Source organism: Stegostoma tigrinum, chromosome 15 (genome assembly GCF_030684315.1).
Source record: "Stegostoma tigrinum isolate sSteTig4 chromosome 15, sSteTig4.hap1, whole genome shotgun sequence".
Lineage (NCBI taxonomy): Eukaryota > Metazoa > Chordata > Chondrichthyes > Orectolobiformes > Stegostomatidae > Stegostoma > Stegostoma tigrinum.
In genome coordinates this window covers 27,294,929-27,309,743 of record NC_081368.1, presented here as the reverse complement: position 1 = coordinate 27,309,743, position 14,815 = coordinate 27,294,929, and the positions used below count along the sequence as shown (strand labels likewise).

The following is a 14,815-nucleotide window of genomic DNA, read 5'->3' as shown; positions in this document are numbered from 1 at the left end:
CCCCATCTACCTACTAACCTCATCCCACCTCCTTGACCTGTCCGTCTTCCCTGGACTGACCTATCCCCTCCCTACCTCCCCACCTATACTCTCTCCACCTATCTTCTTTACTCTCCATCTTCGGTCCGCCTCCCCCTCTCTCCCTATTTATTCCAGTTCCCTCACCCCATCCCCCTCTCTGATGAAGGGTCTAGGCCCAAAATGTCAGCTTTTGTGCTCCTGAGATGCTGCTTGGCCTGCTGTGTTCATCCAGCCTCACATTTTATTATCTGTTAAACCAAGCTGTTCTTTGGTGTTCAACTGGATGCTTCTATTTGGAGAACATTAGGGAGCACTCCCAATGACTTGATCACACTTCTTTCTTAAATATCAGATTAACTGAAGATTCACTTCTGAAACCTGCAGGATACTGTTGGATCAGAATGTCTGCGTATTTAACTACAGCATTCCAAAATTTATGATGGGCAATTTCCATTTTCAGGGAATGTGGACTAGTAAACCAGGCCCACAGTGATGTAATTTTACTTCTTGCACTAATGGTTGCAGTCAATATGAGGTCTGTGCAAATGAGACATTTATAAGATAAAGGACTTGCATTCATATTGTCCTTTCATGACCAACAGATATTTCCAAGTGCTTTGCAGCTAATGGAGTTCTGTTGTACAATTGGAAATTGGAACTGATTGAGCTCCCATAAACAGCAGTGTAACAATCACCAGATAATGAGTGTACGACAAGTCACATAATTTTTCTCTTTGTGCAAGACCACGGCCATATCACATATGACCCATTGTCTCTTCATGTGATTTTGCAATTTCATGAAGGGAAAGCAAAGATCTACACCTAGTATAAAGCACCTTATTCATTTTGATCATTGTGGTTTATCAACAGGGGCCAAGCATCCTTGAACTGGTCTGGACCCAACCTACCAGATTCTACAAAAAACAGATTAAACATAACCAACTATAGATGTGATGATGAGCAGAAGTATTTTTGCAGTACCATGACTTTAAAGAAGGCTCATCGCAGTGACACTGGAAGCTATATTTGTAAATATGACACTCCTGCAGACACTGAAAATCTTAAATCCAAGATCTATGTATTTGTCAAAGGTAAGGAAATCTGTTTGAAGTCTCCTTTTGTGGCCATTTCTACCTGTATGTGCTATAAGCAATAATCCTTTCACAGAAAACTCCAAGTGTGATACAGTGTGATTTGTTGATCCATTAACTTAAATGATAATAGTTTAATTGAGGCAGCATAGACTGCACATGCTGAATGGCAGTGTGATTAAAAAGCTAACTTATTCACAAATCAATATTCCTACAAACAAAAAGTTTGAATTGATGTGTTTGCTTTCTCGGATGCTGTGGTGTGGAGAATTGATGCATGATTTGGAACCTGTAATTCAGGAAGAAGTGCAGATTGGGAACTCACTAATCACTTACAGAGAGGAAGGATACAGCAGTGAATTGATTGCTCCAGACCTTTCTTCTGTATGTTCTAATAGTGTCTTTCCTTCACCAGGTAGCAAGCAGTATGGCAAAATGAATGTGAACAAAAAATTCATTGATGAAAAGGGATTTTTTTAAAGAATAAAAATATGTTGTGCGTGATTCATTTTTTATCTTGCTTTAACTTGTTCTCAGTTTAGAGTAGTTTGCCTGGTTATCTCACATCAGTACTCAATGTGCTCGCTTCCCACAAAAATAGATATTCAAAACTTTGGATAGATTTTCTTATCGTGAAATATATAGGGGCGGTTTGTATGATGCTGGGAACTCAGGAGTCTGGTAACCTCAGTCAGTTGCTCTTTATCTGAGCTATTATATTATCACCTGGTTCCTGGGTTTTCCAGCCATTTATCATCAATAGAAGTGATGGTCACCTGCATGATATGATTTCAATTCCTGTTCTAATTCAAACATAATTTGAATCGAAAGATTAGGAAGAATGAAAACCAAAAGATTAAATAGCACCTCATTTCAGTGATGTCTTCCAATGTGTGCTACTGGAGGTTATAATGACCTGAGAGAATATTTTCTTTCTTAAAAATTAATGAGGGAAGCCGGCAGGGAACACTACGGAAACGCATGAGAGGTGGCATATGAAATGTCCCTGCTGGTCATAATGTAGCAAATGGTTTAATAACCTAAGCAGAGCAGGAAAGGGACAGCGACGATCTATTCACCGACATTCTGATGAGCGTTATCTCTTCACTGTACCCATTCAAGCTTACTCTAGTACAATGCTGATGTTATGAACTGAAATTACAGAAGGTGTATGGTAACTAACCCTCAACCCATGCTAATATATTACCCCCAAAGCATCGTGTGCAATACCTATTATGCAGAACCTGAACAAATGCTTTCTGAAAATCCAAATATGCTCGCTATATGCTCAGAGAACTCTAGAAAACTTGTCAAACACGATTTTCCTTTCATAAACCCATGTTGACTCTCGTTCATTGTGTTAAGCTTTTCTAAATGTCCTGTGATTTCTTGCTTAATGAAAGTCTCTAGGATTTTCCCCACAATGGCCTAACATCTAAGTGGCCTTTAGTTTCCTGCTTTCTGTTTCCTTCCATTCTTGTACGGGAGTATCACATCACCAATTTCTCAATCTGCTGGGAATCCAGTGAGTCACGGAATATTCTGACCAATGTCGCCTCTGCCGCCACTTCCTTTAAAATCATTGCATTCGGACCACGAGATCCTGAAGACTCGTCTGCATTTGTCCCCTCCTCTTCCACCCCCAATCCGAGTCCCATTATTTTATGAAATAAATTCTCCTTCGTGATAAAGGCACAGTGACAAGACTTTACTTCCCATTAACACTTTATATATCTGATAGTTTTAGGATGTTTATAATGTCCCCCACTGTGAAAATCAACATAAATTATTGATTGAGATTATTTAAATTTCCTTGCTCCGCATTATGAATTCCCCCATCGCATCCTCCAACGTTGCCACGTTCACTTTAGTTATTTTTTCCTTTCTGTACCTGGAGAAGTTTTGCTGTTTATTTTTATGTATTCCTAACCAATTTACTTTTATGATCAGTTTTCTTCCTTTTTATCATTGTTTTAATCATCCTTTAGCCTATCACTAGTTTACAAGGTCTGTATGCCTTAGTTTTGGTTGGATTCTTTCCTAAGCACCTTTGTTATTCATGTATGGTTCATCCTTCTCAATGAATCTTCCTTCTTGATCAAAATAATTTTTGCTCACTCCTCCAGAGGGTCATTTCAAGAACAAAGAACAAAGAAAATTACAGCACAGGAACAGGCCCTTCAGCCCTCCAAGCCTGTGCTGATCCAGATCCTCTATCTAAACCTGTCGCCTATTTTCCAACGATCTGTATCCCTCTGCTCCCTGCCAATTCATATATCTGTCTGGCTACTTCTTAAATGACGGCATCATGCCCACCTCTACCACCTCCGCTAGCAACACGTTCCAGGCACCCACCACCCTCTACGTAAAGAACTTTCCACGCATATCTCTATTAAATTTTTCCCATCTCACCTTGAAATCATGACTCCTAGTAATTGAGTCCCCCACTGTGGGGAGAAGCTTCTTACTATCCACCCTGTCTGTACCTCTCATAATTTTGTAGATCTCAATCAGGTCCCCACTCAATCTTCATCTTTCTAATGTAAATAATCCTAATCTATTCAACCTCTCTTCATAGCTAGCGCCCTCCGTATTCAGCAACATCCTGGTCAACCTCCTCTGCAACCTCTCCAAAACATCCACATTTTTTGGTAATGTGGCGACCAGAAGGGCACGCAGTTTCTCCCTATGATACTGTGGTCCATGCTGCCATACCACAAACATCTCGTTTGTCTTGCAAACATTTGACTTGCACATGTGTGTGTGTGTGTTTGTACGGACTCAGGGTTTGTTTTTCAATTCATTTGTGGGATGTGGGTGTCTCTGGCTGGGCCAACATTTCTTGCCCATCCCTAGTTGCCCTTGAGAAGGTAATGGTGAGTTGCCTTCTTGAACCACTGCAGTCCATCAGCTGTAGGTTGACCCACAATGCTTTTGGGAGAAAATTCCAGGATTTTGATCTGTAACAGTGAAGGAACAGCAATGTATTTCCAAGTCAGGATGGTGAGTGACTTGGAGGGGGACTTGGATGAGGTGTTGTTCCTATATGTCTCGTGCCCTTGTCCTTCTAGATTGAAGTGCACACAGGTTTGGAAGGTGTTGTCTGAGAGTCTTTGGTGAATTTCTGCAGTGCAACTTGTAGATAGTACACATTGTTGATACTGATCTTCGGTGATGGAGGAGTGGATGCTTGTGGATGTAGTGAGAATCAAGCAGGTTGCCAGCCTGGCAAAGTATAATTCAGTGACATATCTTACACTGACCGCACAATGCTACAGATGCCTCATGATGAACTCTAGGAGGATCAGAGGCAAAAAGAAATTTTAAAGCTGTGATGACATTGGCCGCCACTTGTGGCCAACCAGTCCTGTTGACAACAGGTTTGGTTCCAGTGGGCTGCAAATAACTCCTACAACCTAATGTGACAACCCAAATCTCCCCACCACTGGTGCTCCAACATGTCGATGTAAGCTTATCCTCTGCTTGTAGGCCCTATGTTCAGGGTAAGTCCTCCTATGAAACTGCATCACTGCCCATTTTGCTTCTCCTGCTGTTACTCATGATCATCTTGTTCCTAACCTCTGAAAGTCGAAACATAAGACCATAAGATATAGAAGCAGAATTAGGCCATTCGGCCCATCGAGTCTGCTTCACCGTTCGATCATGTTTGATAAATAATAGATCAGAGCTCCAAGGTGTAGGCCACTTCCAAAATGTTGATAACATCACCAAAGTGCACAAGGTCATCTCTCAGCTGAGTGCATTTCTACCTGCCTCAGTTGCCATAATCTTCTCACTTTGCTTTTGCTGGTGATTTCTTCCAAACCTGGGAATCCCAAGAAGCCAAAGCCAAACAAATATTGTTTAAATGAGCGATTAACATATTGAAATTAACAATCTGCCCCTTCCTAACACAGAAACAACCTAACACATTCATATAAAATGTGAAAGTTGATGAGTTGAAATAGAATTTTCCACTACACTCAATATTTTTTCTGAATTTCATTCTCTATCCACAACTAAGGCCATGAGCTCATCTGCTTTAAATCTAGCCCACTGCAGCTGACAAAAAGTATTTAGTTCCATTTTTGGCAATCAATATGAATGTAAGGTGCTCATGGTAAGGTATTGCAGGAAAAGGAAGAGGCAATAAAAACTTCAATGGTTTGCCTCAAAAAAAGTGCCAAAGTGGTTTTCATCCATTTCCATACCACGCTTCCTGAATGAATTTACAAGCTGCCTTGTAACATAGCTAGTTCTGTGTCTTGGACAGATGAACCTGTTAAAACATCCAAAATTAAGTCATTTATTCTTCTTACTCTCTCTTGCTGATCTGCATTGAAATGCATCGTATAGGTAACTACTTAGTAACACATGCAGGTGTGGGTTACTATAATGTATTGCAAACCAACTCACTAATCTGGAGTCATTTGAATGCAGCTTTTACAAAAATCCCTCAGAATTTGGCACTCATATGTGGTCGAAATCAGCAAACCAAATAAAAATCCATACTAGATTTCATCATAAAGGATGTGTGATGAGTGTCACACAGTCTAGACTTAAAGCCACCACTTCTCATCGCATGACAGTTTTAAATAGAAATACAGGATCATATTCAACAAAATGCAGCATGCAATACTGAGTTGGAGGAATGCGGAGTTAAGTCAATGTGAGTACAGATTACCGAAAGGGAAGTGTTCGGTGCCCCTTTGTATTCTCTTCTGCTTGGGAAATAGATTCTGAAGGTTTCGGAAATGCTGGTCATTTGCAATTATTTCCTGATTCGCCTTTGTTTTCAAGTTCCTGATATAATGTGATGCATCAGTGTCAGGATCTTTGAAAACTGGTCAGTGATTAAAAGGCTCCAAGAGAAGTGATATTCCACGACATCATTTAATTGTGCATTTGCTCACTGGAAATGAATTTTCATTTATCTTGATTTACTTTAGTAGCAGGCATTTAAGAATTAGGAGGGAAATTCAAAAATCACTTTCTAACAATTGCAACACACTCCCAAAAACAAAAAGTTTGCAAACATAAAAGAGCATTTTGGGGTTGATTTCACAAACAATTTGCACAGAACTAAACTGTTGATGACAAAACCACACAAAACCAAATCATAAACTTGTAAAAATGCAAATTTCAGAGAAAAAAGCCCTTGGGTCTGATTCTCTGATAACAAGGTTTGGAGCTGGATGAACACAGCAGGCCAAGCAGCATCTCAGGAGCACAAAAGCTGACGTTTCGGGCCTAGATCCTTCATCAGAGAGAGCGATGGGGAGAGGGTTCTGAAATAAATAGGGAGAGAGGGGGAGGCGGACCGAAGATGGAGAGAAAAGAAGATAAGTGGAGAGGAGAGTATAGGTGGGGAGGTAGGGAGGGGATAGATCAGTCCAGGGAGGACGGACAGGTCAAGGGGGCGGGATGAGGTTAGTAGGTAGGAGATGGAGGTGCGGCTTGAGGTGGGAGGAGGGGATAGGTGCGAGGAAGAACAGGTTAGGGAAGCGGGGGCAAGCTGGGCTGGTCCCCTTCCCCCACAGCATCCCAAAACCAGCCCAGCTTATTCAAAGTATACAAAGTATAGTCAGTATCAGTATCCAAAGACCTGAGCTAACTTTTTAAAACTCCCAAGAGGAATTCAAAATTATTTCAATGTGTTCACATTGTGAAACCATTTCATTCTTTGCATGACGAGATTACTTATTTGATTTCACCCTTGCAGGATTAACAAGTGTTCTGCATCAAGTCGAAAGAAAAAATGTTATAGTTTATGATACATCTGTAGTGACCTTCACCATCTTTCTTTTAGAATTGTGAGCACCCAAATAACTTAGCACTGTACAGTTCTTGTAGATGTGAGGTGATGAAAAACAGGTTGGCAGTTTTAAAAAGAATCAAACGCATTCCATAATGGACAGATTTATGTATGAAATACATGTGCTCAGTACAGACCCACAGAATTCCAAACACAGGAACAGTATAAAATAAATCCAGTATGTCATGAATTGTCTGGAATGATACTGTTTCATCGGGAATATGATTTTGGCTTCAATATTTGTTAACTGTGCGTGAAGATGTCTCGGTTGTAGAAATAATGGAACTGCCATCATGAGACAAGTTTTGGGCATTGTAAAAATCCCAAATGCCTTCACCATAACTCCTTAACAAGTAACTTTTCCAGCTAGGAATGCATAACATAGGCTTGGTGAACTGTCTGACATTAATAGGTTCAGAACGTATCAGCATTGACACTACACCTTCCATTAGAATGTGTACGAGCTACCAAATTAACTTTTTCTAGTAAACTATCAAATAAGATGTCAAACGACAGTCACAAACTTACAGTAATTTATAAGCCCTAAATTTATTTGCTCTCACAGTTAGCAATAATTATTTTTAAACATTGAGAATGTAATTAATTAGTAGATATGATTCATTTATGAAAAAAGAGAAACAGAAACCAATCATTAATAACTTGCTGATAATAACATTACAGTTGAAATTCATGTCAGAGATTAAAATGCATTTGTAAAGTACTTTAGAGTCACATGGCTGAAAATTAACATTAGATAGCTGGCCCTAAATTAAAAGAGCGATGACACTTCCAAAATAATTCATTAGTTGTAAAGAGCATTGAGACATCCAGAGTTGAAAAGGGTTCTATAAATGCAAGCCATTTGTCTTCTTTTAGACAACTGAATAATATATGCTTGTAGTTAGCAAATTTCCTGGACTTGCGCAACCTGATTGTTTAGTGATATGGATGAACTGGTTGCTAACTGCTTCTGATGTTTCTGGTTTAAACCCAGTGTCTCTTAATCTCCAGGCAGGTGATAAAACTTGGTGATACAGTTTTAAATACATCTCTCTCTAAAATCTTAACTTCTCCAGCCTTTTGCTCTCACTCTCATTGACTCTTACTCTTTTAAAAATGCACTTTTCAACACGATGCTTTCTCTAACAGCCTGCACAAGGACTGCCTAAATCTAGTAAAAACTGCAAAAGGAACTAGAACTAATCTAAGAACCACTAGCCGAGACTTCAGTGTTAACAAAGATGTGTTGTATAGCTCTAATTTTCGAGGATTCTTCAGTTTGATAGATCAGTCTGAGGGCTGCATGTTAAATAAGTTTGGCTTTTATAGTAAAAGCCAAAAGGAGAGCGGAGGCAGTTCTGAGGAAGGGTCACTGGACCAGAAATGTTATCTGATTTGTTTTCTTCATAAATGCTGCCGGACCTGCTGAGCTTTTCCAGCGACTTCTGTTTTTGTTGCTTTTTATAGTATCAGCTAGCTCACAGAAGGCTACATCAGGCTGATTGGTGATCTACAGTGGTTTTGAAGGTAATGAAGAACAGGCAGTAAAGTGGAACTGAGGCTGAATCAGATTAGTCATGATCTTCTTCAATGATAGGATAGGCTCCTAGTGCCAAGTGGTCTATTTCTAATACAAAGTACGCTTATGTTACTGCAATTTTGTTGATAGCCTTCATGACCTCCAAGTCGAAATGATTGATTTGATTTGATTTGATTTACTGTTGTCACATGTACCCAAGTACAGTGAAAAGTTTGTTTTGCACACAGTACAGGCAAATTATAACATACAAGGACATGCAGATCATAGGGTATTTGAACAGAGCAATGTGTACAAAGCAAGATCAACATTGCAATTGAAATTTGAGGGGTCATTCAGCAGACTAATAACAGCAGGGAAGTAGCTGTTCTTGAACCTGTTGGTATGTACGTTTAAGCTTTGTATCTTCTGCCCAACTGAAGTGATTGGAAGAGATTATAACCAGGATAGGAGGGACCTTTGGTGATGTTGGCTGCTTTTCTGCAGGAACAAGAAGTATAGATGTAGTCGATGGATGAGAGGCTGGCCTGCGTATTGGTCTGGGCCGTGTCTATAACTTTCTGTAGTTTCTTACAATCCTGAGCACAGCAGTTGCTGTACCAAGCTGCGGTGCATCCAGGTAAAATGCTTTCAATGGCCCATCTGTAAAAGTTGGTGGGGGTCCTTATGGACTTGCCAAATTTCCTTAGCCTCCTGAAGATGAAGAGACATTGTTGTACCTTCTAGACAGTCGCACCTACATGGGTGGCCCAGGGCAGATTGTTGGTTAACGTCATTCCCAGGAACTTGACGCTCTCAATCCTCTCCACGCCAGGTCTGTTGATGTCAATAAGGGCACGCCCTTCTCCTTATTGCCTGTAGTCGATGATCAGCTCTTTAGTTTTGCTGACATTGAGGGACAGATTGTTATCTTCACACCACAACACCAAGCATTCTATTTCCTTCCTGTATTCTGTCTCGACATAGTTTGAAATCCGGCCTACAGCTGTGGTGTAGTTTGAAATCCGGCCTACAGCAGTGGTGTTGTTAGCAAACTTGTAGATGGTGTTCCGATGAAATTTGAGTTAAACATGGTAACGCACTCAGTTAGCTTCCAGCTTTGGTCTTTTCTTACAGAGAGGTCATGCATCCAAACATCTTTATTTTCTCCTTAACAATCAGAGCTTATGGTCTTGATTGTTTGTTTTACATAACTGGGAAGGAATATTGTGTTTGCATAAATCATCATACTTAAATTGGTATTGATCCTTTATCAGTGTTTTGAGGTCACAGTTATAATAGTTTTTTGGGCATTTTTCCTACAAGTGGAAGGAGAATAATTTATTATTTGTGGCACAGCTGTTTGCTTTTTTTTTGTAATCAGCCTGACACTCAACAGACTGAAGAATATGAATGTCCCAGAGTGGCAGGTTCAATGTTAAATTAATGACAATTTGGTACAGTATAGAAAGAAAATGCAAGACTTGCATTTACTTTGTACTTTTCACAACTTTAGGATATCCTAACATATTTTACTGCTGTAATGAAGAAAATGTAATTGACAATTTGCTGAAGAGGCGTCTAGGCCTGAAACGTCAGCTGTGCTGCTCCTCTGATGCTGCTTGGCCTGCTGTGTTCATCCAGCTCTACAACTTGTTATCTCAGATTCTCCAGCATCTGCAGTTCCTACTATCTCTCACAAACTGTATTGTTTTAATGAACACATAATCTGTTTCCTAGGTGATGATTGGTGATTGGGTGGCGCGGTGGCTCAGTGGTTAGCACTGCAGCCTCACAGCGCCAGGGACCCAGGTTTGATTCCAGCCTCGGGTAACTGTCTGTGTGGAGTTTGCACATTCTCCCCGTGTCTGCGTGGGTTTCCTCCGGGTGCTCTGGTTTCCTCCCACAGTCCAAAGATGTGCAGGTTGGGTGGATTGCCCATGCTAAATTGCCCATAGTGTTCAGGGTTGTGTGGGTTATAGGGAGGTGGGTCTGGGTGGGATGCTCCAAGGGGAGGCGTGGACTTGTTGGGCCGAAGGGTCTGTTTCCACACTGTAGGGAATCTAATCTAATAAGTACTGGCCAAGGCACAGGAGACAGCTCTTCCCTGCTCTTCTTCTAAATAGTGGCAGGAGACCTTTAAAATCCAATTGAGGAGGGAGAGAAAGCCTCAGTTTAACGCCTCAACTGAAGGAAGGAACCTCTGACAGTTCAGTATTCCCTTATTATTACTGCCATGCCAACTTCAATTTTGTGGTCACCACCTGGAGTACAGCTGTGACACAGAACTCTGCGACCTCAGTAAGAGCAGGATTTAGGTAGACCATTTCAGAAAGGCTGTTCTTTACCAGTACACAGAGAAAATAATCACCCCATCAGACTGTGGTACATTTGAAAGATTTAAAAGGGAATTGCAGTTCAAGAACAAGAACTATATATTTCAAAGCAAGAATAAACATTGGAGGCACACAATTGAATGCTAATATATTATTAAAATGTGCCATTTCTTGACCCAACCTTTGTTGTTATATGTCCACAAAATATAGGCACAAAAGTTGGCATTCTGCCCATGAAAACTGTTCCACCATTGAATGAGATCTTGCCTATTCTGATCATCCTCAACTACATTTCCTACCTTTTCCTCGTAGCCCTTGATTGCCTTATTGATTAAGAATCAGTCTAGCTCTACTTATATTTGATGACCCAGCCTCAACAGATCTCTGCAGCAAATAATTCCACCGATTCACTATCCTCAGAGAAGAATTTCATCTCATTTCAGTCTTAAATGAGTGAACCCTTACCACATGCTCAATTCTATTCAGTTAACATAGAACATAGAACATAGAACAGTACAGCACAGAACAGGCCCTTCAGCCCACAATGTTGTGCCGACCATTGATCCTCATGTATGCACCCTCAAATTTCTGTGACCATATACATGTCCAGCAGTCTCTTAAATGACCCCAATGACCTTGCTTCCACAACTGCTGCTGGCAACGCATTCCATGCTCTCACAACTCTCTGCGTAAAGAACCTGCCTCTGACATCCCCTCTATACTTTCCACCAACCAGCTTAAAACTATGACCCCTCGTGCTAGCCATTTCTGCCCTGGGAAATAGTCTCTGGCTATCAACTCTATCTATGCCTCTCATTATCTTGTATACCTCAATTAGGTCCCCTCTCCTCCTCCTTTTCTCCAATGAAAAGAGACCGAGCTCAGCCAACCTCTCTTCATAAGATAAGCCCTCCAGTCCAGGCAGCATCCTGGTAAACCTCCTCTGAACCCTCTCCAAAGCATCCACATCTTTCCTATAATAGGGCAACCAGAACTGGACGCAGTATTCCAAGTGCGGTCTAACCAAAGTTTTATAGAGCTGCAACAAGATCTCACGACTCTTAAACTCAATCCCCCTGTTAATGAAAGCCAAAACACCATATGCTTTCTTAACAACCCGGTCCACTTGGGTGGCCATTTTAAGGGATCTATGTATCTGCACACCAAGATCCCTCTGTTCCTCCACGCTGCCAAGAATCCTATCCTTAATCCTGTACTCAGCTTTCAAATTCAACCTTCCAAAATGCATCACCTCGCATTTATCCAGGTTGAACTCCATCTGCCACCTCTCAGCCCATCTCTGCATCCTGTCAATGTCCCGCTGCAGCCTACAACAGCCCTCTACACTGTCAACGACACCTCCGACCTTTGTGTCGTCTGCAAACTTGCTGACCCATCCTTCAATCCCCTCATCCAAGTCATTAATAAAAATTACAAACAGTAGAGGCCCAAGGACAGAGTCCTGTGGAACCCCACTCACCACTGACTTCCAGGCAGAATATTTTCCTTCTACTACCACTCGCTGTCTTCTGTTGGCCAGCCAATTCTGTATCCAAGCAGCTAAGTTCCCCTGTATCCCATTCCTCCTGACCTTCTGAATGAGCCTACCATGGGGAACCTTATCAAATGCCTTACTGAAGTCCATATACACCACATCCACAGCTCGACCCTCATCAACTTTTCTAGTCACATCCTCAAAAAACTCGATAAGGTTTGTAAGGCATGACCTACCCCTCACAAAGCCGTGTTGACTGTATTTGATCAAGCCATGCTCTTCCAGATGGTCATAAATCTTATCCCTCAGAATCCTTTCTAACACCTTGCAGACGACAGACGTGAGACTTACCGGTCTATAATTGCCGGGGATTTCCCTATTTCCTTTCTTGAAGAGAGGAATTACATTTGCCTCTCTCTAGTCCTCAGGTACGACTCCAGTGGAGAGCGAGGATGCAAAGATCTTCGCAAGTGGCGAAGCAATTGCATTTCTCGCTTCCCAAAGCAGCCGAGGACAAATCTGGTCCGGGCCTGGCAACTTGTCAATCTTAATGTTTGACAAAATTTTCAGCACATCAGCTTCGTCTATCTCTATCCATTCCAGCATGCACACCTGCTCTTCAAAGTTACGTGGGCTTTCTTTTTTACCATATCTAACCAAGTGTAAAATGTCAGCGCAACATGGAATTCCTGACCATCAGAACAGGTTCTAAATAAGCTCGTTTATATTCATCGTGTTTCAGGCATAATTTGAGCACACTAAGTAACTGCAGTAAGCTGCTTGTTGTGATGCACTGTGATTATCCTGCCAAATTTCTCTGGAGGGAATGACTGTATTATACTCATTTTTGCGGATGGCTCAAAAATAGATGGAAAAGCAAATGATGAGTGCAACACAAAGAGGCTGCGGGGGATATAAGCATATTTTGTGAGTATTCAAAAACTTGACAGATTGTACATAATGTGGTGAGATAGAAGGAGGAAAAGAGTAGCTGAATATTATGTAAATTGGGGAAGGCTGCAGAAATCTGAGCGATTGGAGAGTCCTTCTGCATAAATCAGAAAAAATAGCATTCACGTCCAGCAGGTAACAAGGAAGAAAAGTGGAATATTGGCCTATATTTCAAAGGGAATGCAGTATTAAAATAGGGAAGTCTTGTTAAAATTAACTAATACAAGGACATAGTTAGCCCACAGATAGCATCCTGTGAACAGTTTTGATCCCCTTATGTAAGGAAAGATATATTAGAATTGAAGGCAGTCTGGAGAAGGTTCATTAGGATGATCTCAGGCATGGAGGGGCCTTCTTATAAGGAGATGTTGAGTGGGTTGGACTTTGAAGTTGAAGGTCACTGAACTTTAGAAGAATGAAAGATGACCCTATTGAATCAAACAAAATTCTTAGGGAGCTTGTGATCAGAGATAATGGGAACTGAAAATGCTGGAGAATCCAAGATAACAAAGTGTGAAGCTGGGTGAACACAGCAGGCCAAGCAGCATCTTCTCTGATGAAGGGTCTAGGCCCGAAATGCCAGCTTTTGTGCTCCTGAGATGTTGCTTGGCCTGCTGTGTTCATCCAGCTTCACACTTTGTTTTCTTAGGGAGCTTGGCAGGGTCAATGCTAAGAGGTTGACTCCCCATGTGGGACAGTTCAGGACCAGACAGCATCATCTGAGACTAAAGGGAAATCAGTTCAAAATAGATCACAAAGAACTTCTCTGATCAGAAGTTAGTGAATCTGTGGAATTCTTGCCACAGGTTGCATAGAGGTATAGATGTTGTGTCATTAAATATATTTAGGGCTGAGATAAATTTTTAATTAGTAAGGGAATCAAGAGTATGGAGAAAAGGCAGGAAAGTGGAGTTGAAGATGATCAGATCAGCCATAATCTTACAGAATGGCAGTGCAGACACGATGTGCCAAATGGCCTGCTTCTGCTTTTCTGCCATGTAACCATACAACAATGCAAGTCGAACAGAAAATGATATGAAGCAATTACATTACACTACATTTATGTGTTCTGCTGAAAATTGCATGTCCCAAATTTTATTCTTGCTCCAATGGAACAGGATTGCACAGAAATGAGAATGTCTACAATGTAAATCAAAAAGAAATATTATATCAGTTTTCTCACTGAGAAAACAGCACCTTTTGCATTGTAATATGTTTCATGGAAGGGCTGGTCTGGTGCAGTAATGGTATATCTACCTCTGACCCAGACGGCCCAGATTGAAGTTCCACCTGAAATATGTCATCTTGTCAGGTTGGTTAACAACATTGATATCTCAAGACACTTTACAGAAGTATTGAGAAAACTTTTACATGAAAACTCTTCATAACTATGAAGACCCATGAAAACTTGTTCATTTGAGGTACTTTAGAGGAATGTAAACCAAAATGAAATGCAAATAAAGAAACAAACGATATTAAGCTCTGCCTTTTGATAATGTTTTACTCTGCAGGAGTGGTCGTGAAAACTCCAATGCCTTGTCAGGATTATGGATAATGAAAAATTAGTGAGTGCTTTGTTGAAAGAGAATA

The 14,815-nt window shown here is 40.9% G+C and overlaps 1 protein-coding gene across 1 annotated transcript in view; it reads left to right on the top strand.

Moving 5' to 3' along the window:
- kdrl (kinase insert domain receptor like) overlaps window positions 1-14,815 on the top strand; it is a 197,265-nt gene that overhangs the window by 56,052 nt on the left and 126,398 nt on the right. The window contains exon 3 of the mRNA XM_048544908.2: window positions 892-1,112. Coding sequence (XP_048400865.1) covers window positions 892-1,112 — 221 coding nt within the window. The remainder of the gene's footprint in view (window positions 1-891; window positions 1,113-14,815) is intronic.